Below are 21,643 nucleotides of genomic sequence, written 5' to 3' on the forward strand. Positions count from 1 at the left end.
TGCTTGCAATGCAGGGTCAGGTTCTAGGCTGCATAATAAAACACAGAACAGTGGGTACATGGACTTTGATTTTGTGGCCGACAATCCCTCTTTAAAGGATACCCAAACTGAAATGTGACATAAAGAGATAGACATGTGTATGTACAGTGCCTAGCACACAAATAACTATGCTGTGTTCCTTTTTTATTTCTCTGCCTGAAAGAGTTAAATGTAAGGTATGCAAGTGGCTGACTCAGTCCTGACTCAGACAGGAAGTGGCTACAGTGTGTCCCTCACTGATAAGAAATTCCTCTTTTTTACCTCTTTCTTGCTCTCAGAAGCGATTTTCTGCTAGGAAAGTGTTTTATAGTTGGAATTTCTTATCAGTGAGGGTCACACTGTAGTCACTTCATGTCTGAGTCAGGACTGAGTCAGCCACTTGCATACCTTATATTTAACTCTTCCAGGCAGAGAAAGAAAAAAAAGGAACACAGCATAGTTATTTGTGTGCTAGGCACTGTACATACACATGTCTATCTCATTATGTCACATTTCCGTTTGGGTATCCTTTAAACTTTTTCAAACTTTTTCGTGCACTACTTTCATCAGTTGTCTCCACACTGTATGCATTGCTGAGCCTTTTGTAGATGTTGGCAGAAGAACATCTCTCTTGGGTCAAGAGCACAATGACCGCTCTTTGTGTCTGCTTCTACGACTCTGCCTAGAACACCTAGAAATATAGAAGTTATGCCCGTCATACAATAAGAGTTATTCTGACTGGTAATGTAAAAGCATCACCCTTGGATGAATAGTTTAGGAGAAATGCAGACTTCATTGTCTACGTCAAGAATGTAGGACCATTTAAAAACGATGACTACTCTACAGATGTTTCGGATAGCATTATATTCAATCAATATAAAGGTTAAGTGCTCCCTGCGATAATCTTTTCATATAAAGTATTTAACTTTTCTTTTGATACTAAAAGTCCACTAACACAATTATAGTCATCTACCTTTTATTCAGTAGTGCATTCAGAAAAGAGTTCTTATTTCAACCCAATGCCCACAATAAAAGAAGTCAGAAAAAAGGAACCTCAATATAGACACCAAGTTTTAAAAGGTCCTTCTAGTGGTAAATAAAAGTAACATGCACAAAAATATCAAACTACAATTTACTGTTCAAAATGATTTATCAAAAACAACACAAAGATATCAAACTTTAATGGTAACTAAGCTAGACAGTGCTACAGTGTGGCTCAGTTGCCGGGTTCAAAGGAATACTATCGATTAAAGCATTTTTTTTTGTAATGCTGTATGTTAGGGCACACATTACCACAAGTACTAGGCGCAATTTCCTTCCTCACACAGATCTGCCTCTCTGTTGTAAAATTCTCAGTTTTAGATACGTGTGTTGTGGGCTAGACCATGTACCTAAACAGGGGGATTGCTATCAACTCCTCAGTGTATAGTTAAATAACCACCTTGCCGAAATAATCTTATTCAGATGGTGGTAAGGGGTTTTCCACCAATGTGTGTTCCTTGTGTTCTGTTCTCTGACTGATAACGATCCAGATAATGCCTTTTCGAACAGTGTCTCTCCCTCTCATAGCAGCCTATGAAGTAGATGCAGCCTGGAGTGTATCATCACAAGCAAGCCAGTCAGTCAGGAATAGTGTATACACATCTCCCTGCTAGTTATATTACAGCAATATTACTGCTCATCTAGTTACCGGTTACCTCCTCAGATCAGCCTCCTCATGTCTCCTGCATGCCGTGTCGCAGTAAAGGCTGATCGGGTCCACTCTACTGTGCAGGATTGCGGTAGGTAAATATTTATCTCTCTGGTGTTTGGGGGCTGCCAGCGCTAGAACCGAGAGACAGAGGAGGTCGGGGAAAGCATTAATAGAAACCAGAGGCTTCCGCCTCCTGAGATACATGCCCACCAGGTGAAGTTTTTATTTTTACAGATCCTCTTTAAACTGAAAAGTGCACCAATATTCTTGGATCTGCAAGGGGTGCCAATCTGTCTATGGAAGAGAAGGCAGCTCAGCTCTATATGTAGTGAATCTGTAATGCTGCATGCTCAGGAAGAGATATCCTATGGAATGGTGTGAAAGCTTCCATGAAATGTCCTAAGGGAGCTCACGATACATGCTGGGAATGACAAAATATTGGATATTATGTGTCCGCTGCAACCAAGAGTTCATTGTGCTATCACAGGAAGCAACCATTACTGGTACCATATGCACAGCTGTAAACTACATGTAACATACCAAGTATGACATTAAACACACAACTGCACATTCAGCATAGGAATTGGTGATTATAAAATAAACCGCATACAATGTCCAGAACAAAAATGCTAAAAGGAACAATTCCATTCTACTATTATGTATATATGCTGTTCTATTCAAAAAAAATCTTGTGTGGAGAAATTAAAGAAAATGTATGGGCAAGTTGGAATTAAAGAAAGACTTTAACCCAGGATTGAAGTTCATCCAAATCAGTAGTTGATACCCCTTTTCCATGAGAAATTAACCCCATTATCACATTAGTCTATAACATTGCTAGTGGGAGTGCTTATGAGTAATGCCAGTTGGTGCTACCTGTTTTTTCATCATGTCTGCCAGTAATAAAGATGACAACGTGCAGGCTTACTGTGGATCAAACAAGATGAACAAATTACACGGGGAGTAGCAATCATTTTTTGATCTGTCTGAATCTTTAAATCTTTATTACAGATCTTAAGATTCTGTAACAAAGTTTTCTATGAGTTTTGGAAGAAATCCCTGAGTGTGCTGGTCCTTGTGGACTTTATGCTGGGTGTCCGACCTGGTGCTCTGGCGGACTGACCTTGCACCTCAGTTTGTGCTATGGGGGAGTGCGGCCTGGAGACCACACTTGGATAAAATGAAAATCCTACACACAGTCACACAACCCAATATGTGCTCCAATACTAGTGAAGTGCATGTCCTATGATGGCAGAGCCAGGACAAGGTGCTCCAGCAGCCAAGGCAGAGACACCAAAGTGCGCCCCTCCATCCCTCCCACTCCAGCCGTCACACACTGATTGCTATTAGACTAAAAGGCGCCCCAGAGCCCCCAACACCTTAATCTTCAGTTATCTGGATTGCATATCACTGCCATGTATCCCCTTTTCTTATTTCTCTCTGCTTCGAACACAACAGGGGAATGATAGCTGAGTGAGGTGTGCACTTTGTACACTGCACTTTGAGGCTGGAGCCTCTCTAGCCTCTGCCTCGGCCTGGCCCTGCATGATACAACATACGTGGCGTTTTGTCATTCCCAGTATGCAACTCAGGTACCTTTCCTTCAGCTATTTATCAAAAGCTTTTGCGTCATTATCTAATAGAGGTGTATGAGCCACAATATATAAAAGGCTGAGAAGCCAGAACTCTCTCGTCTGTGGGCATGAATCCTAAACTGCAGCCCCTGGATTGATCAGTGACAGATTCTAGATGATCTGGTGCCATATAACACCTCTTTATGCATGCTGTACGCTGTTTTATCACCACTATAGCATTTAATCCTTGCCAGTGATTCATACTGAAAAATTCATATTTGACGCTTTCTGCTCAATCAAAAAAAATCAATTTTTCTTCTAGCAGAAGTAGCATCAAATCCATCACCACTTTGGGGTCCTGAATGCCCCCAAATCTCACATACCGTAGTTCACCACTGATATCTCATTACATGTTGTAGTGGACGGTTATCTCTGCTATTAAAATATTATTTCTATTCTCTGAAACTCTCTTACGTAGGGGCCAAATTGCTTTCCCTTCACAGAACGTGGTGGACATGCCACAGTATAAAATAACTTTATCTGAAATACAGTCTTCACAGACATTCAGCACTGTCTCCCATCATTTAGTTATTTAGTCTTCATACAGTGGGCATATAAGACACACCTTACAATGGTTTAATCTAAAACATACAATGTCTGGCCCGCAGAGCCATCACATTTGGCTCACAAGTAGTTTCCTCACCTTGCATTATGGTTGGCCCACTCTAGACCACCAGCGAAGCTACTCTTGAGGGGAAGCTCTAGATTATCAGGGAAGCCATATCGGGGAGGGAGTGGGAACGCACTAGACACTAGGGAACCGAATAGAGGAAGGAGGGGGTCAGTAGACACCAGGGAACTGTTTAGGGCTGTGAGGGGGAACCACTAGACACCAGGAAACTGTATAGGGGAGGGAGGGAGCCACTAGACACCAGGAAACTGTATAGGGGAGGGAGGGAGCCACTAGACGCCAGGGAGCTGTATAGGGCAGGGAGGTGGCCACTAGACACTAGGGAATTGTATAGGGGAGGGAGAACCGCTAAATACTACAAATTGTTTAGAGGAGGGTAGAGGCATTAGACCCCAGGTAACTGTATAGGGGATAGAGGAGGGCCACTAGACATCCATGGAACTGTATACGCGAGGAAGGTGGGCCACTAGACACCAGGGAACTTTCCTGCTCTGTATTTGAGTTTGACACTTTTGATCTTGGTGGGGGCAGTGTGCCTTTGCATCTGTTCCTCACATTTTGAGACCTCCAACGTGTGATACCGATTGTCTCACTCAGTACCTTGTGTAGGTGAATATCTATCCACAACATTGGTCAACATTTTTAGAAGATGTTTTGGATCTGGGATAACTGATTTTAGTATGTACTGTCCATCATCCTAATAAGTTCATTTTTCTAAGTGGAAACTGGTTTATTAAAGATCTGAGCTGGAGATGTTCACTGTGTTTAGATCATATCGATGTGACTCTTCTTTTAGCCAAACCATGCAGTTTGAACAATTTCAAGAGTAAATCATGTCTGGTTTTACTGTACAACATAAGGACATTTTCTGTGTTCATAATTCCTTGTATTTTTCAAAGAATGTTGTTGGTGTCCTTTCGATATGAGAGTGTGTTTACTACAATTGGCCTCCAGGCCTTAAGTCTATACACAGAGCTGGTGGCCACAGCTGGTAGTTGAGTGCAAAAGCATAAAGTGGATGGGCATCCTGCAGTCCCTTTTTAAGGTACAAGGTATTAAAGTGCAGGCAACATGGGGAGAAACTTTCTATCCACAAGGCAAGGGGCATCCAGCAATTAAGTCTGCCGGTGAAGACGGAGAAGAATCCCGAAGACTTCAGAATACAAATTTCAACAACCTGTATGTTTTATTAAATTTGAGACATTAGTCTCAGACAAGCCGGAGTGCCACCCTATCTCTCCGATTCCAGGGCAATCAGATGGCAACATAAACCCTGGCTTTTATTACTGGCCATGATACCAGGCAAGGGGACTTACCTGAAGAGCCCTGGTGCCCACCAGTGCTAAGTGAGTCCAAGGCCAGATTTATACTCTCTGTGCCCCTAGGCCAAGTATATTGTGGCTTCCCTTTCTTGAGCAGCAGTGCCCCTCCTATTCTATGTGCAGCCCCCTCTTTCATTTGTGATATCAATGAACAGCAGCCCCTCTCTTTCATGAACAGCTCCCTTGAGCATCAGCTTCCCATTTTCATGTGTTGCCTCCTATTTTTGTGGGTATAGACCTTAACACTAATTACAAGTTTTCCAGGTTTTTTCCAAGGAAACTTGTAGTGCACACTTGGGCCGTCTGCACTGGACCCATATACATAGTTCAAAACATCTGGGGTACAGATATTGTAGATCTACTGTAACTAAGAGAGGAAAAATAAAGTCTTAAAAGACCACTATCGTTAAAAACCTTAAATTTAGAGTACATGTAAACACAAACAAATAAAAAGAGCCATGAATTACTTTTCTGCAATGTTGCTGTCACTTACAATATGAAGTAGAAACCTGCCAGTACCGACAGGTTTTGGACTAGGCCATCTCTTCATGGGTTTTCTTTATTTCCCAAAGCACTTAGTAAATGGCAGTTGCTCCGTTCAGCTGCCAAAGAAGTGTCTGGCAAGCATCTTTTTTTTTTTTTTTTACAATAAACTCTGGCCAGCATCTTTATATAAATCTTTTTCAGGGAGTGTCTTCATAAAGAATAAAGGACATGCTGAGAATCCCCCATGAAGAGATGGACTAGTCCAAAACCTGTTGGTTCTGTTAGATTTCTACTACCTACTGTAAGTGACAGCAACATAGGAGAAAAGTAATTTATGGCTTATTTTACTCTGGAAGAAACATACTTCTTATATGTATGTGTCTACAAGTATTTTAAATTTTACAATTTTTTGCAATAGTGGTCCTTTAATTCTAAGTTTTCTTTTTTCCCCAGACTTTTTTTTTTTGCTTCATTATGCCAACATAATTCCACTCAGGGGAAAGGTAGTTATCCTTCAAGATAATACTATAGAGAAATACAAATCCATGAATTATATTATGTAAAAAAATGAATTCACGCTAAACGATTTCACATCCTGAGCCCGCAATTGTTACATATTGAAATGTCATCAGCAAATGAGGCCTCACCCGCAGGAAGGAGTCCAAAGATCCATTCTCCATGTATTCAACCACGATCATTACAGGCCGGCCTGCAAATACAACAGAGAAATTCATTAGGAAGATTAAAGGTGTATTAGAGGTTGGATATACATTTCCAGCTGTTACAGGGAGATTATCTGTATTGCTGTAATGAAGTTCATATGTCTTAGGCTGCAGGGAGAGGGGAAAAAGCTCCCGCGGTAAATTATTTGTGTCGAGGCTGCTGTGAGGTGATGGTAAGGGCTCGTGGCAAAGCGCACAGATGAATTTTTTATTGCCTGTTCCGCACATACGTCAGATAAGGAACTGTACATAATGACTTATATCAGAGGTAATCATCAGCACCTCTCTATGCATCATTGTTAAACATTAGCTATTAGGAAACCGAGCACATCGAAAAAATCATTACATTAAGAACAGGTCCAGCAGTACATAGACTCGCGTGTTTAGACATCATTTCCAACAAATGTAAACTATTCCATTAAAATGCAATTTTTGTGATTGATTGTCCTTTAAAAGTAAAATGAAAAAAAAAATACTCTTCTTGCTTTCATTATTTTCTCTGCTTTCATTTATTGGATGTTTGATGTTTTGCTATTTAATGCACAATAAAGAAAAAAATAATAAGGCAGAAAATTGTCACCTGCTAGAGGTGGCAGCCAGCTGTAGAAAAAGATCTATTACAATTACGTGGTGCAGTGTTTTATCTATTTAGGCACATGTGCATAGCTCACAACTGTCCCTCTTTTGGAGGGACAGTCCCTCTTTGGGAGCCCTGTCCCTCTTTCCTCCTCATTTGTCCCTATTTCAGGACTTTGTCCCTCTTTCTATGTAAATAAATATATATTTCTCTACTAAAAAATGTGTTTAATTGACTCTAAATTTTATTCTCATCCTTTAAATTGATATATTACTAATTTTAAAATGTTAATATGAAGGAAAATGAACCAGGATAGAAAGGACCAGTGTGGTTTGAATTATAAAACAACATATTTATGAAATCTTTATGGTATGTGTGATGGGGGCGTGGTCAGGGGTGTGATAGGGGAGTGGCTTAAGTGTCCCTCTTTCTCAGCTCAAAAAGTTGAAAGGTATGCATGTGTTTACAGAACTCTTCCCAATACTGTACAAATGCAAGAGTAGAGGTAAATGGGGAATATGGCTGTCAGCAGTAACTCAGTGCAGTCCATTGGCAGGAATCTTCATTCAAAGTGTAGGTAGTCCAATTAACAAACAAGATAGGGACTGTAGGTTCGTTTTTATCTTAATCCGAATTTGTTCATAAGTCGAAATACTGCAATACCTCTAGAGCCTGTACCTCCTCTATACCCCCACCTCCAGTGCCCCCCTCTGTTCCACTTCAGCTCCCCCCTTCCCCCTATGGTGTCACCTCTGTCCCTCTGTGCCCTAAGTGTAGCACAGCAAAACATAATTTTACAAGTTTAAATCCTTAGAATTTTGGCCCAGTGCAGCCAAATGAGCGGGCGGCAGGGAGCAGTTATATTTACCTGTTCCGGATGGCTTCTTCTCAGGTCTTCTGGGTTCCGATCATGTGATATGACATGTGAGCGGGATCCAGGAGACACTGCCACCTGGTGGTGGAAAAAGGGTGATGGAAATGATGAAAGAAACTCTTCCATCACCCCTCTTCCACCACCTGTAGGCGCTGTAATGCTAAACAAGGTCTCCTGGATCCCAATCACATGTCATATCACGTGATCAGAACCAAGAAGACATGTCAGGGAGTATGCTGCTGCTGCGGTGGAGGAAGAGGAAGACGATCAGACGGGTATGTATCAGCTCTCCCAGCTGCCACCCCTAGCTTCCCGCCACATACCCACTGAGCCTGCCAGGCTGGGGAGGGCACACTTCCCCAGCGGCAGGAAAAATTAGGCCCTGCAGCCAAATAAAGTAAAACTTTATTGGGCTGCAGAGCCACTACAGGGCCGAATTTTCGTTTAATTTATTTGGCTGCTAAAAGGTTAACTTTGCTTGAAGTCCAGATTTAAATACTCAATATCTAATTCTAAGACCATTCATTATTCTGATCCGCGAATATCGTGCTAAACCTAACAATTTGTATAGTATTAAATCAGTATGTTTGTTAAAGTGGACCTGAACTCTTGCACAGGACAGAAGGAACATAGAGGAATACACCCTGTATGTATTCAGAGAGTTTAGCCTGTGTAATTCCCCTTCATTTGTGTCTAATCACAAGTTGTAATTTGATCTCTCCCCTGTGTTACCCGACTGCCATGGCAGATAAGCTCATTTGAAAGCATAGGATACTAACAATATGTCTGCTTCCATGAAAGCAGGGATGTAGAAATACTGGAGAGTTATTTTTAGGATTTGTATCAGCTGTAACAAATAAATGTTTTTCTTTAAAGCGGATCCGAGATGAAAAACTAACTATAACAAGTAACTTGTCTATATATCTTATCTAAAGTTTAGATAGTTTACACAGCAAATCTAGCTGCAAACAGCTTTCATAGAAAATGATTATTTCTTCCTGTGATACAATGACAGCAGCCATGTTGTTTGTAAACATTACACAGTGGCAGGCTTATCTGTATCTTGAGCACTCAGCCTGTGAAAAAACCTAATCCCCCCGCTCCCTCCTCCCCTCTGCTTCTGAAGTCAATGGCTAGTAACACCTCCTCCTCCTCCTGCCCAGACTGAGCTCCCATGAGCCATTGCTACTGCTAAGGCTCTCTGAAAACCTGTGGGCGTGGTTTATTTAGTTTATAGGGAATTAGAGTATTAAATCAAAAACAAAAAAGTATTTGGCTTTAGGAATGTCCTATAAACAATAGGAAAGGAACACAATTATGCAATGAGTAAAAGTTCACCTCAGATCCACTTTAAAGGTTATTATGCTGTTGTGTATCTTATAGAGCAGAGAGGACAATCTGAGTTCAGATCCACTTTAACATAATCCATATATTATTCTCAGACCATTTATTTTCTAATCCATGAATATCCTGTTATACCCCACAATTTGTATAGTATTTAATCAGTATGTTTGTTAACTACGCTAAAAGATGGAGAGGAAAATAAGATGTTTATGGACTTCATCCAAAGAGCATCAGAAGACCGCAAATTTGACATCGAATATTAAATAAAGAAGAGTAAAAGAAGGTTAAGCTCTTTCCCTTCGACCTTGTGTGTATTTTTGAAACAGCGGCGGCTCTGTAGTACAAAGAGCGGAATCGGGAGCAGCGAAGCCTCTGACGATCTCACCGTTCTGAGCCCCTCGCTGTGAATGTAATATATGGAGTTCAGAACCACAGAGGTTTGTCAACAATCTTTAGGCCTGGCCTCGGGGTTACCAATTTAACAGGCTGGCATGCCTGGAAACATTTTATCTGAAGTTTTGTAAATAAGTGTTCAGACCCTACAGCTAGTCTCCCAACAAAATAGGCAATTAAAGGAATGACTTCGGCAGGGGTCGCGCCGGCTCGTGCTGATTGCCACCTTTCTGTAATTTGCGGCCGTTTAGATGCTGCGGAGTTGAAAGAAATATCCTCTAATCACTATTTTGAAGCAGACGCTTGAATTGATGTCTGGCTTAAACAACCCCTAACCTGGCTGTTCCCAGCTAGAAGGAACCGCTCTCACTAATGTAAATGCCAGTCTGTGCCAGCGAAAATATGGACAAATAATATTTATATTGCGCTTTTCTCCTGGCGGACTCAGAGCGCTTGATCTGCAGCAACTAGGGCGCGCTAAGTAGATAGTAGCTGTCTTAGGGAATCTTGCCCAAGGTCTCCTTACTGAATAGGTGCAGGATTACTGAACAGGAACAGGTGAGATTCGAACCCTGGCCCCCTGTGTTTAAGGCAGAGGCCTTAACCATAACACTATCCAGTCATTCTCTCGTATACCAAAATCCTATACTATAAAACGTAACTGTCCCTGTGTACACTCCTGTTCCTGTGTCCTTGGCGGACGGGGTACTAACATGTGGCAGTGGCGGTAAGAGACTGACCTAGAGCCAGTTTTTAAACGGGTTTATGTCTACTAGTACCTAATAAAACTGCTCATTCTATTGTCATCATAATCTATTTTGTTAGAAACATTAGTGTAAACTCAAGTCATCAGGCTCCCCAGCAAAGAACTCCATGGATCAGATGGATAATAATATCCCCCCGCAACCACGGTTGGGGGGGCTGTGGGGGCCTGCTCCTCTTCCCTCTACACATCCGCATGCAGGGTAGCACTGTATAACTATATTTACCTGCTCTCCTATTCCTCCCAGCAGTCACTTGCTCTATGCTGCCTCCTCTGGCTCCTGATTACAAGACATGAATCGGGAGTTGGGCATGCAGCAGAGCTAGAGTGTCGGGACTCGGGAGAAGACCCAACGGAATGGAAGCAGGTAAGTATTTTTGTACTGACGCTACCTCTGCAAGGGGGAAGGGAGGAGAAGCAACCCCCACAGTTCCCATGCTCCAGAAGAGAGTGTGTAGGGTGCTCCAGAAGGGCCCCATCATGATCTGTTTGCTGGGGACTCAAAAGGGTGTTGCTGCCTCTGCAAGGGGGAAGGGGGAGAAGCAAGCCTCAAAAGCCCCTGGTCTCCAGAAGAAGGCGTGTGTACACAGTGACCTGTTTGCTAAGGGGCCTGGAGGGTATTGTTACACCCTGCATTGGACTCAACTACATATGCACTGTCCTATGATGATCTATTTGCTGGGATGCTCAAAGGGGAGTTGTTATATCCCTGCCACCTCAGCTAGGTGGAAGGTAGGAGGAGGGAGCCCCTATAGACCCCGGGCTCCAGAAGGAAGGGGGGGAACGTTGCAGAAGGGAGCCCCATGGTGAGCTATTTGCCGGGGTGCTCAAAGGGAAGTTGTTATATACCCATACCTCCCAACTTTTTGAGATGAGAAAGAGGGACACTTAAGCCATGCCCTTGTCACACCCCTGATCACACCCCCACCACACCCCTAGTAACGCCATACGATAAAGATTTCATAAGAAAAATATGTTGTTTTATAATCCATACCACACTGGTCCTTTCTATCCTGGTTCCTTTTCCTTCATATTAACATTTTAAAGTTAGTAATATATCAATTTAAAGGATGGGAATTAAGTTTATGCTTTCACAGTGGGACGTTACAGGCGCACGTTAGTGCAGCCTGGAATGCAGCCCACTGCACAGCAATGAAAAATCAATGGGCTGTTCACAGTGCCCACGTTGCGTTACAGTGTAACGCAGCACGTTCAAACAAAGTACTGCATGCTGTGCGTTATATGCGGCTAAGCCGTGTTAGACTGTTTGCACATGCTCAGCGATGTTGGAGGAGGAGGTCTCCAGCCGGCCAGCCACATGGCTAATTAATATTCACTGCACTCAGTGACGTGCAGTGTTTACTTCCTGGAGCGGCCGCTCTGTGCGGTGATTGGCCGGCGGGACCACGTGATGCGGATCACATGGTCTCCGCATCTCATAGCATAAAAATGACGCACCAAGAGCTGTATAACGCGGCTCTTGGTAGCGTCCATCTACAACACGACCAGGCGTCCTGGTGGGAAAGAGGCCTAAATCAAACATTTTTTTAGTAGAGAAATATATATATTTACATAGAAAGAAGGACAAAGTCCTGAAAGAGGGACAAATGAGGAGGAAAGAGGGACAGGGCTCCCAAAGAGGGACAGTTGGGAGCTATGTATACCTGCTACCACTGCAAGGAGGAAAGTAGGAGGAGCGAGCCCCCATAGACCCCAGGCTCCAGAAGGGAGTATGTAGGGTGCTCCAGAAGGGCCCCATCATGATCTGTTTGTTGGGGGGCTCAGAGCGAGGGTTGTCATGATATCCCTGCTGTCTCAGCAAGGGGGAAGAGAGGAGGAGCAAGCCCCCATAGCCTCCGGGCTCCAGAAGAGGGGGGGGGGTGAATGCTGCTGAAGGAAGCCCCGTGTTGATCTGTTTGCTAGAAGGCTCGTAGGGGTGTTGTTATATCAACATACACACTGCAAGGGCCCCATGATGATGGGAGTGCAAGGAGGCTTCAAGATGTGTTGTTATATCTCTGCTGCCTCAGCATGGAGGAGGAGTGAGCCCTCCATAGCCCCTGGGCTCCAGAAGGGAGGGGGGGTCAGTAGCCCCATGATGATCCGTTTGCTGGGGGGGCCCAGAGGGGTCATGTTATATCCCTGCTGCCTTCTGCAAGGGGGAACTGAGGAGGAGGGAGCCCCCACAGCCCCTAGGCTCCAGAAAGGGGGGGGGGGGGGGCATGGTGCTAAAGCAAGCCCCATAATGATCTGTTTGCTGGGGGCCCAGAGAGGGCTATTGTTGTTAGCCCACCCTGCATTGGACCTGACTACACTCGCACTTCCCCCTCCCTCCTGGGTGATTTTTTTATCCTCTTTTGCCAGCTGTGCAAATTAGAAGGAAGTCAATGAAGCAGATGTGATATTTAGTATTTTTCCTTTTCTATACCCAATCACAACTGCCTGCGTTCTCCCACCAGGAAGAATATTACAATAATAAACTCTTAAATGTCACACAAACCCACACTAAGTAATATTGTTTATAATAAATATAAATTAAAAAAAATCATAAACTTCTAAGGTAATGTTAGCAGTTGGCGGTCCTATTTTCTAATATTTTTTAATGTTCCCGTTGTCACATTTTCCACTTAAAATTATCGAAAGGGAAAAAAAAAACTTTAAAGCAAACAAAAGATTTCTCCTTCTTGCTGTTCATTATGGAACAAACAAGTTCTGATTGAGGAGTTTAATTCCTGTACGCGTTTCAGTGTCATGGAACTATTTCAGCCCCGTTAGAACACAGGTGAGGACAGCTACGCGTTTCATTTGAAAACACTACAATTATCGTTCTTTCCGCGAGCCTTAGGTGGTCTATTACAGCTTTGTAATCTAACGGCTTGTACAGCTGTCCCCCGGCTTTGCATAAGCCTCTAGAAATGTTTGTACATTATGCTAAGTTACTTACCAATGAAATGTTACCTTACTAATGCAGTAAAGAGGAATGCAATAGCCAATTGAAATAATAATAAAAAAAATGCTGTAGAAAGAAAAAATCCATTAAAGCAAACCTGAAGTGAACACAAACTAATGATATAATGAATTGTATATGTACTACAGATAATGAATAGAACATTAGTAGCAAAGAAAAGAGTCTCTTATTTTTATTTACGGTTAATTAGCCTTTTTTTTTTAAATAACATTGCATCATTCTGTCACAGAATCCACACTCTGCATCATTCCTGTTTAGAATCCACACTATTTTAAACTATAAAACAGAGCAGAACTAATGACTCTTTGAACTTTCCTGCAGTAAAACCTTATCTGTAACTGGATAGTGTACTGGTTAAAGTTTTAAACTATAAAACAGAGCAGAACTAATGACTCTTTGAACTTTCCTGCAGTAAAACCTTATCTGTAACTGGATAGTGTACTGGTTAAAGTTTTAAACTATAAAACAGAGCAGAACTAATGACTCTTTGAACTTCCCTGCAGTAAAACAGTAAAACCTTATCTGTAACTGGATAGTGTACTGGTTAAAGTTTTAAACTATAAAACAGAGCAAAACTAATGACTCTTTGAACTTTCCTGCAGTTAACCTCCTTGCCGGTCTAATTCCCGCCGGCAAGGAGGCAGCGCAGAACTTTTTTTTTATTTTTATTTTTTTCAAATCATGTAGCGAGCCCAGGGCCGTCATGGACGTCGGGACGTCACAGGGAATCCCGATCCACCCCTCAGTGCTGCCTGGCACTGATTGGCCAGGCTGCGCAGGGGTCTGGGGCGGCTCGGCGCGGCGGGTAGCGGCGAATCGGCGGGTAGCGGTGGCGATCGAATGTTACAAGCAGCTAGCAAAGTGCTAGCTGCATGTAACAAAAAAATAATTATGCAAATCGGCCCTGCGAGGCCTGAGAAATCCTCCTGCGCAGGTTACCCCGAGCTGAGCTCGGGATAACCGGCAAGGAGGTTAAACCTTATCTGTAAATGCAACTGCACCTACCTATCTGTATCTGTAACTGCACCTACCTATTCAGTAGGAGACTTTGGGCAAGACTCCCTAACACTGCTACTGCCTATAGAGCCCATCCTAGTGGCTGCAGGTCCGGCACTTTGAGTCCGCCAGGAGAAAGGTGCAATATAAATGTTTTTATTTATTTATTATCTCAACCTGTCTCTCATTGGGCTTCGCTGCTAAAGCGATACTTCACTAGCGGCTGCTACTATGACAACTAACATGTTGCAGCTGCAGTGGTTAGAGTATGGGTGAGGTGTCCTGGTGTTGCTATGTATGGGGGTATAGTGGTGTTGCTGGAGTAGGTAGGGGTTGTATTGGAAAAAGGTAAGAAGTGTCCTGCATAGGGTAGTGTTTATTGGTGCTTCTAGCAGAGCTGGGACAAAGTCATCCAGCATCCAAGGCTGAGAGACCAAAGTGCGCCCCTCCATCCCTCCCACCCCAGCCATCACACACTGATTGCTATTACAGTAAGAGGTGCCTCAGGACCCCCAACACCTTAATCTCTAGTTATCTGGCTTGCAATCACTGCCATGTATCCCCTTTTCTTATTTATCTCTGCTTCAAACACAATAGGGCAATAATAGCTGAGTGAGTTGTGCGCCCCCTCCTAATCTGCACCCTGAGGCTGGAGCCTCTCTCGCTTCTGCCTCGGCCCTGCTTCCAGGGGTACCCTGGTACGGTTAGTGGTTAATGGGGATAGGAAGGTCCTGCTGCTGTTGTAAATGGTGGTCATTTGGGTGTATGGGCACTGGGGCTGTCAGGATAAGCAGGAAGATGCTCTAGTAGTGCTTGGATAAGGAGGAAGATGCACTGGTGCTGCCTGGATAAGGAGGAAGATGCGCTGGTGCTGCCTGGACAAGGAGGAAGAAGCGCTGGTGCTGCCTGGACAAGGAGGAAGATGTGCTGGTGCTGCCTGGATAAGGCGGGAGATGGACTGGTGCTGCCTGGATAAGGAGGAAGATGCGCTGGTGCTGCCTGGACAAGGAGGAAGATGCGCTGGTGCTGCCTGGACAAGGAGGAAGATGTGCTGGTGCTGCCTGGATAAGGCGGGAGATGGACTGGTGCTGCCTGGATAAGGAGGAAGATGCGCTGGTGCTGCCTGGATAAGGAAAAAAGATGTGCTAGTGCTGCCTAGATAAGGAGGAATATGCACTGGTGCTGCCTGGACAAGGAGGAAGATGCGCTAGTGCTGCCTGGATAAGGAGGAAGATGCGCTGGTACTGCCTGGATAAGGCAGGAGATGGACTGGTGCTGCCTGGATAAGGAGAAAGATGTGCTGTGCCTGGTGCTGCCTGGATAAGGAGGAAGATGCGCTGCTGCTGCCTGGATAAGGAGGAAGATGTGCTGGTGCTGCCTGGACAAGGAGAAAGATGCGCTGCTGCTGCCTGGATAAGGAGGAAGATGCGCTGGTGCTGCCTGGATAAGGGGGAAGATGCGCTGCTGCTGCCTGGACAAGGAGGAAGATGCTCTAGTGCTGCCTGGATAAGGAGGAAGATGCACTGGTGCTGCCTGGATAAGGAAAAAAGATGTGCTAGTGCTGCCTGGATAAGGAGGAATATGCACTGGTGCTGCCTGGACAAGGAGGAAGATGCGCTAGTGCTGCCTGGATAAGGAGGAAGATGCGCTGGTGCTGCCTGGATAAGGAGGAAGATGCGCTAGTGCTGCCTGGATAAGGAGGAAGATGTGCTGGTGCTGCCTGGACAAGGAGGAAGAAGCGCTGGTGCTGCCTGGATAAGGAGAAAGATGCGCTGGTGCTGCCTGGATAAGGTGGAAGATGCGCTGCTGCTGCCTAGATAAGGTGTAAGATGCGCTGGCACTGCATGGATAAGGAGGAAGAAGCGCTGGTGCTGCCTGGATAACGATGAAGGCACCCTGGCAGAGGCATATGGCAAACATTGAAACTCAACCCAAGGGACGGGAAGGGGGCCTCCAAATATTTTAACATGTATTCTGGGTTGAATTGGTTGTGTCCAAGTGAAGTGAAGCATGGCCTGTAAGAATGAAGCATCGCAATACGTCAGCCTATACATATCCCCCAAATAACAGTTTGGCAGCTTGTCCCCCAAAAGATTTAGGCCAGGCAGCAGAATGTCCCCCAGATAAAAACTAGAATCTGTATGGAGAACATCAAGGATGCTACAAGAGCAGCACCCTCAGTAAGAGGCGCCTATGGCACACGTCATACCTGCACCCCTGTAGATACACCTCTTCACCCTAGTGCTGCCTATATAAGGAGGAAAATGTACTGGCGCTGCTTATATAAGGAGGAAAATGTACTGGTGCTGCCTATATAAGGAGCAAAATGTACTGGTGCTGCCTATATAAGGAGCAAAATGTACTGGTGCTGCTTATATAAGGAGGAAAATGTACTGGTGCTGCCTATATAAGGAGGAAAATGTACTGGTGCTGCCTATATAAGGAGGAAAATGTACTGGTGCTGCCTATATAAGGAGGAAAATGTACTGGTGCTGCCTATATAAGGAGGAAAATGTACTGGTGCTGCCTATATAAGGAGGAAAATGTACTGGTGCTGCCTGGGAAAGAAAGACGCTTGATTGACATTTTGATCAGAAATCCCTAGATTCCCTAAAACCCCAATAAATCCCTAGATTAAATTGATTTAGTTAGATTGAAAGATCTTATTGATCCAAACATCCAACCGAAACATTGCACAGCGTATGGCTAACTTTTTCGGGTCATCTGAGACCTAATAAACGCTGGAAAGCAGCAATTCTTTAGATTCCACTTAGAGCCGTAAAAAAAAAAGATCCGCCATATTTAAAACCATATTAAACTGCAGCTGCACGGTTTAAAACCCAGAACAATCCGAAGGCAGCCTGTAAACTCTGATTACTCACACTGACTAATGCGTTCCATAGAAAAATACAGTCCCGGGGAGAGGGCCTGTCAGAGCGCCGTGCAAATGCCGTACGTCTTGTTTAGAAAGTGCTTCCTGCACCAGGCATGCCACACCAGTGGGCATAATAACTCACCAATTCCTCCGAAAGTCTGGCATAGGAGGAAACACGGCTTTTTGTCAATCCTTTGCTTTAACCCTCTCCTGCAGGTCCTTAAGCCGCTTATATTTTATGTAACGCATCCTCTGCCAGCACTCATTCCCACCTCCTTTATGGGGCAGAATGGATTTTTGCTGAAGGTACCAGAAAAGATCCATATTTCTTTCTTCATCGTGAAGATGTAGCACTAAAAACGGCAAAACAGGAAGTGTCATAGCAACGTCTAGTCTGGTGGCCATTTGGGTGTGATTTGCATAGGCTGCTTTTCTTCTTGTTACATGATATGAAAAGTTATCTTCTTTTCTTTTTTTCCCTTTCTTTACAGAAAGCTCAGATGGCTTCAGATCCAGGGACGGATTTCTGAAAGGCCACAAAAGCCCGGGCCTTGGACGGCTACAGCCCAAGAGGGCACCTGGACATGAAAAGGGGTTGCTACGTATGAACAAAGAGGCTGAAAATGGGGAGTAATACATGAAAAAGGGAAACTGATGCTCAAGGTGTTCATGAAAGAAAAGGACTGCTGACCGTGGATGATACACATGGAATAGAGGGCTGCACATGGAATGGGAGAGGCGCTGCTGCACATGGAAGGGGAACCGCAAAATACTTGGCCTAGGGGCACACAAAGTATAAATCCAGCCTTGTTCAGATTTGGTTTTGAGAGTTAACACTGAACTCCAGAATCACAGAGTAAATTAACTGCATTGTACGTCAACTAGTGCACAGTGTGTATGGAAAACATACACTGCGTTCACTAAACTAAACTTACTATGCTGCAGCATTTATACACAGTGCTGCCTTTCCAGCTGGTCTGGGGGAGGGTGAATGTTCTGACATCATCGGCCTGTAGTTTCTGTATTAAAGGTTCACCTTGCTGCAGTTCTGGCAATAAAGAGACATACCTATAATTAAGCTGCTGATACATTTGGGAACATGGTCTAGCTGATAAACAGTAAATGTATGTTATTGAGCATGGAGGCACTTAGAGGAGCACAGTGATTCCCAGGGGGGGATAGTGCCCCGGTGTGCCCCAGTGTTTTGCCGCCACTGATCACCAATGATTTTTGAATCCGCCTGCTTTCTGGACTTCCTATTCCTTTAATGCTCAAACATTGTGCTTAGATTATGATATTAAGCAAAATGTAAATTTGGAGCTGAAGTGTATTCATAAGAAGAGGCGATGAACATTGCAATGGTATCAAAGTCATTCATCATGGCCCCCTTTGGAAAATTATGTTATTGAGGTTCTGCACAACACAGCAAATCTTTAAGTGATTTAGTTCTCCCTTCCTGAACAGGAAAAGAGTCGATTTGTTGCCTAATTTGGTTTAGGCTAAAGAAACATATTACAGTTCTGATACTTTCTGAGCCTAGGCTGCTGTCTCCAAATAATTCCATCTTGCAAATTGATTGTAGAACTGCTGATCTTCCAGAATGCAGAAAGAGGGAACATTTTAGTTGTAGAACTCAGCGGAACGAGGGCGATCTCGGACCAGGGGGCAGCCAGGTTTGAAACTTGAGCAATATCTGATTACCGTGCTTCTGCTTACAGTAACAAGGAATTATGGAAATAGATGCAGCGGCAGCAGCCAAGCAGTTTTAGCATCTATACCCCTGAATAGGTTAGCGGAAAGAAGTTCTGAAATGATAGTTTGAATCGGCTTGTGACAGCAGCAAAATTCTGCAGAGGTTTCTTCTAATGTCTGATCTTTGCCCTATTTATGTGCAGGACTGGTAATGGCCCCAGATCTCTTATTAACGGGCAGCACTGTGGCGTAGTGGTTCGCACTTTCGCCTTGCAGTGATGAGTCCCAGATTCAAATCCCAGCCAGGGCACTGTAAGCACAGAGTTTGTCTTATCCTAAATGTCCGATCTGCTCCCAATCGACAACGGGATGGATCAGGAGCAGTTTGGATACAGATAATAATGAGGACAGCCGACATTGCTAATGAAGGGGAAAGTGAAGCATTCACACAGCAGGGCACAGGGCTGTGCTCATACCTGACTATGGTAAAGCGGATCCGAGATGAAAAACGAACTATCACAAGTAACTTGTCTATAAATCTTTACACAGCAAATCTAGCTGCAAACAGCTTCAACAGTATATGATTATTTCTTCCTGTGATACAATTAAAGCAGTCATGTTCTGCTTGTCACATTACACAGGCAAGCTTGCCTGCATCTCCACCTCTCAGCCTGTAAAAACTTCACTCCCCTCTCCTCTTCCCTCCTCCCTCTCTGCCTCTGAAATCTCTGAAAGCTAGTAACACCTCTTCCTCCTGCCCAGACTGAGCTCCCATAATTCCTTGCTACATGGGTCTGAGAGTGCCAAGGCTCTTTGGAGAAGCTGTGGGCGAGGCTTGTTTAGTTTATAGGGAATTCAAGTATTAAAAAAAAAAAAAAGTATTGGGCTTGAGGAATGCCCTATAAACTATATGTAAGGAACACAATTATGCAATGAGTAAAAGTTTATATCAGATCCACTTTAAGTTCCCCAGCTGCTCTATGCTCTGTACACACGTTGCTGCTCCATTCAAAGTTAACGGTAGCAGGGAAAGGAAGGGGGCGGTGCTGTGAGCTGCAGGATATCTGCAGATATTCTGGTGTCTTAACTTGTGCCTGTCCGCAGACACTGTACCGGCCCTGGTCTGAGGGGGATTCTGGGCAGCTGGAATCCCCCTTGCGTTTGCCTATGATACCCTACATCAGTGGTCCTCAAACTATGGCCTGCGGGCCGAATGTGTCCTCCGAGGGTTTTTCACTGGCCCCCAAACACAAAATGTATAACTTTTAGATGCGGCCCACTGCACCTTTAAATATCAGTGACCCGCATATAGAATAGCAGTACTGGCACCACCCATCCACATACTGTAGAAGCCAGTGAGCAGTCATTCGCTAGCTTCCAATCCAGTTCTGCATCAGGTGAAACTACTAAACGACAGGTTGTCACCTGAGTATGCTTCACTGTCTGGTGCACACGGACGCTGCATAACTGAGTGACTGCTGCTGGGAGTTCTCCTCCGGGCATGATTGGGGGGAGGAATCAATACCTAGATTCAATGTAACGTTTTTCAACATCATTGTATGTATGTTCCGGCCCCCCAGGAATCTGAAGTATATTAAAAATTTAGGGACCCCTTCCCTACATGATACATATATACCATAGACATACGATTATGGAAGGGATTAGATTGTGAGCCCCACTGATGGACAGTTAAAAAGGAACTCCATTGAAAATAATGTAATAAAAAAAGTGCTTCATTTTTACAATATTTATGTATAAATGAGTCAGTGTTTGCCCATTGTAAAAGCTTTCCTATCCCTGATTTACATTCTGACATTTATCACATGGAGACATTTTTATTGCTGGCATGTGATGTCACTGGAAGTAGCTGCCGTTTGCTTTTTTTGGCAGTTGGAAACAGCTGTTATTTCCCACAATGCAACAAGGTTTACAGACAGGAAACTGTGAGGACTATGGTCCTTACAGTTTCCTGTGGGAGGGGTTTCACCACAATATTAGCCATACAGCGCCCCCTGATGATCTGTTAGTTTGTGAAAAGGAATAGATTTCTCATGTAAAAGGGGGTATCAGCTACTGATTGGGACAGGCCTGGATTTACATCACAGGAGCCTACTTGGCACCCTAGACATCGCCCACCATGAACCTACAAACTCCTGCCGAACTGCACGCCACATGTGCTGGCTGTCACTTCTCCCTTACTTCCCTTGCCTAGCGTAGGTACGTACAGGTGTCCCTTAGCATTATGTAGCCAGAAGTACCTTCAGTACAACTGTAGCGAGAGATATTTGGTGGCTGCCATATTTATTTCCTTTTAAACCATACCAGTTGCCTGGCAGCCCTGCTGGTCTTCTTGGCTGCAGTAGTGTCTGAAGTACACCAGAAACAAACATTCAGCTAATCTTGTCAGATCTGACAATAATGTCAGAAACACATGATATGCTGCATGCTTGTTCAGGGTCTATAGCTAAAAGTATTAGAGGCAGAGGATCAGCAGGGTACCTGGAATTGCATAAAAGGAAATAAATATGGCTGCCTCCATATAACTCTCGCTACAATTGCCCTTTAAGTAGTTACAGGTGCCCCCCAAGCTTTAGGTAGCTAGAGGTGCCCCCAGTTGAAGGGAGAGCTCATCAGTGGAATGCCGAGAGCTGAGTGAGC

General features: G+C 44.1%; 1 protein-coding gene across 16 annotated transcripts in view; it reads right to left on the reverse strand.

The window, feature by feature from the left end:
- The window catches only part of EPHA6 (EPH receptor A6), a 1,277,595-nt gene that overhangs the window by 126,872 nt on the left and 1,129,080 nt on the right, over positions 1-21,643 (reverse strand). For all 16 annotated transcript variants that reach the window (XM_068270648.1, XM_068270650.1, XM_068270649.1 and 13 more), the window contains one exon: positions 6,429-6,490. In XM_068270648.1, coding sequence (XP_068126749.1) covers positions 6,429-6,490 — 62 coding nt within the window. The remainder of the gene's footprint in view (positions 1-6,428; positions 6,491-21,643) is intronic.

The sequence above is a fragment of the Hyperolius riggenbachi genome, chromosome 2 (assembly GCF_040937935.1).
Source record: "Hyperolius riggenbachi isolate aHypRig1 chromosome 2, aHypRig1.pri, whole genome shotgun sequence".
Taxonomy (NCBI): Eukaryota; Metazoa; Chordata; class Amphibia; order Anura; family Hyperoliidae; genus Hyperolius; species Hyperolius riggenbachi.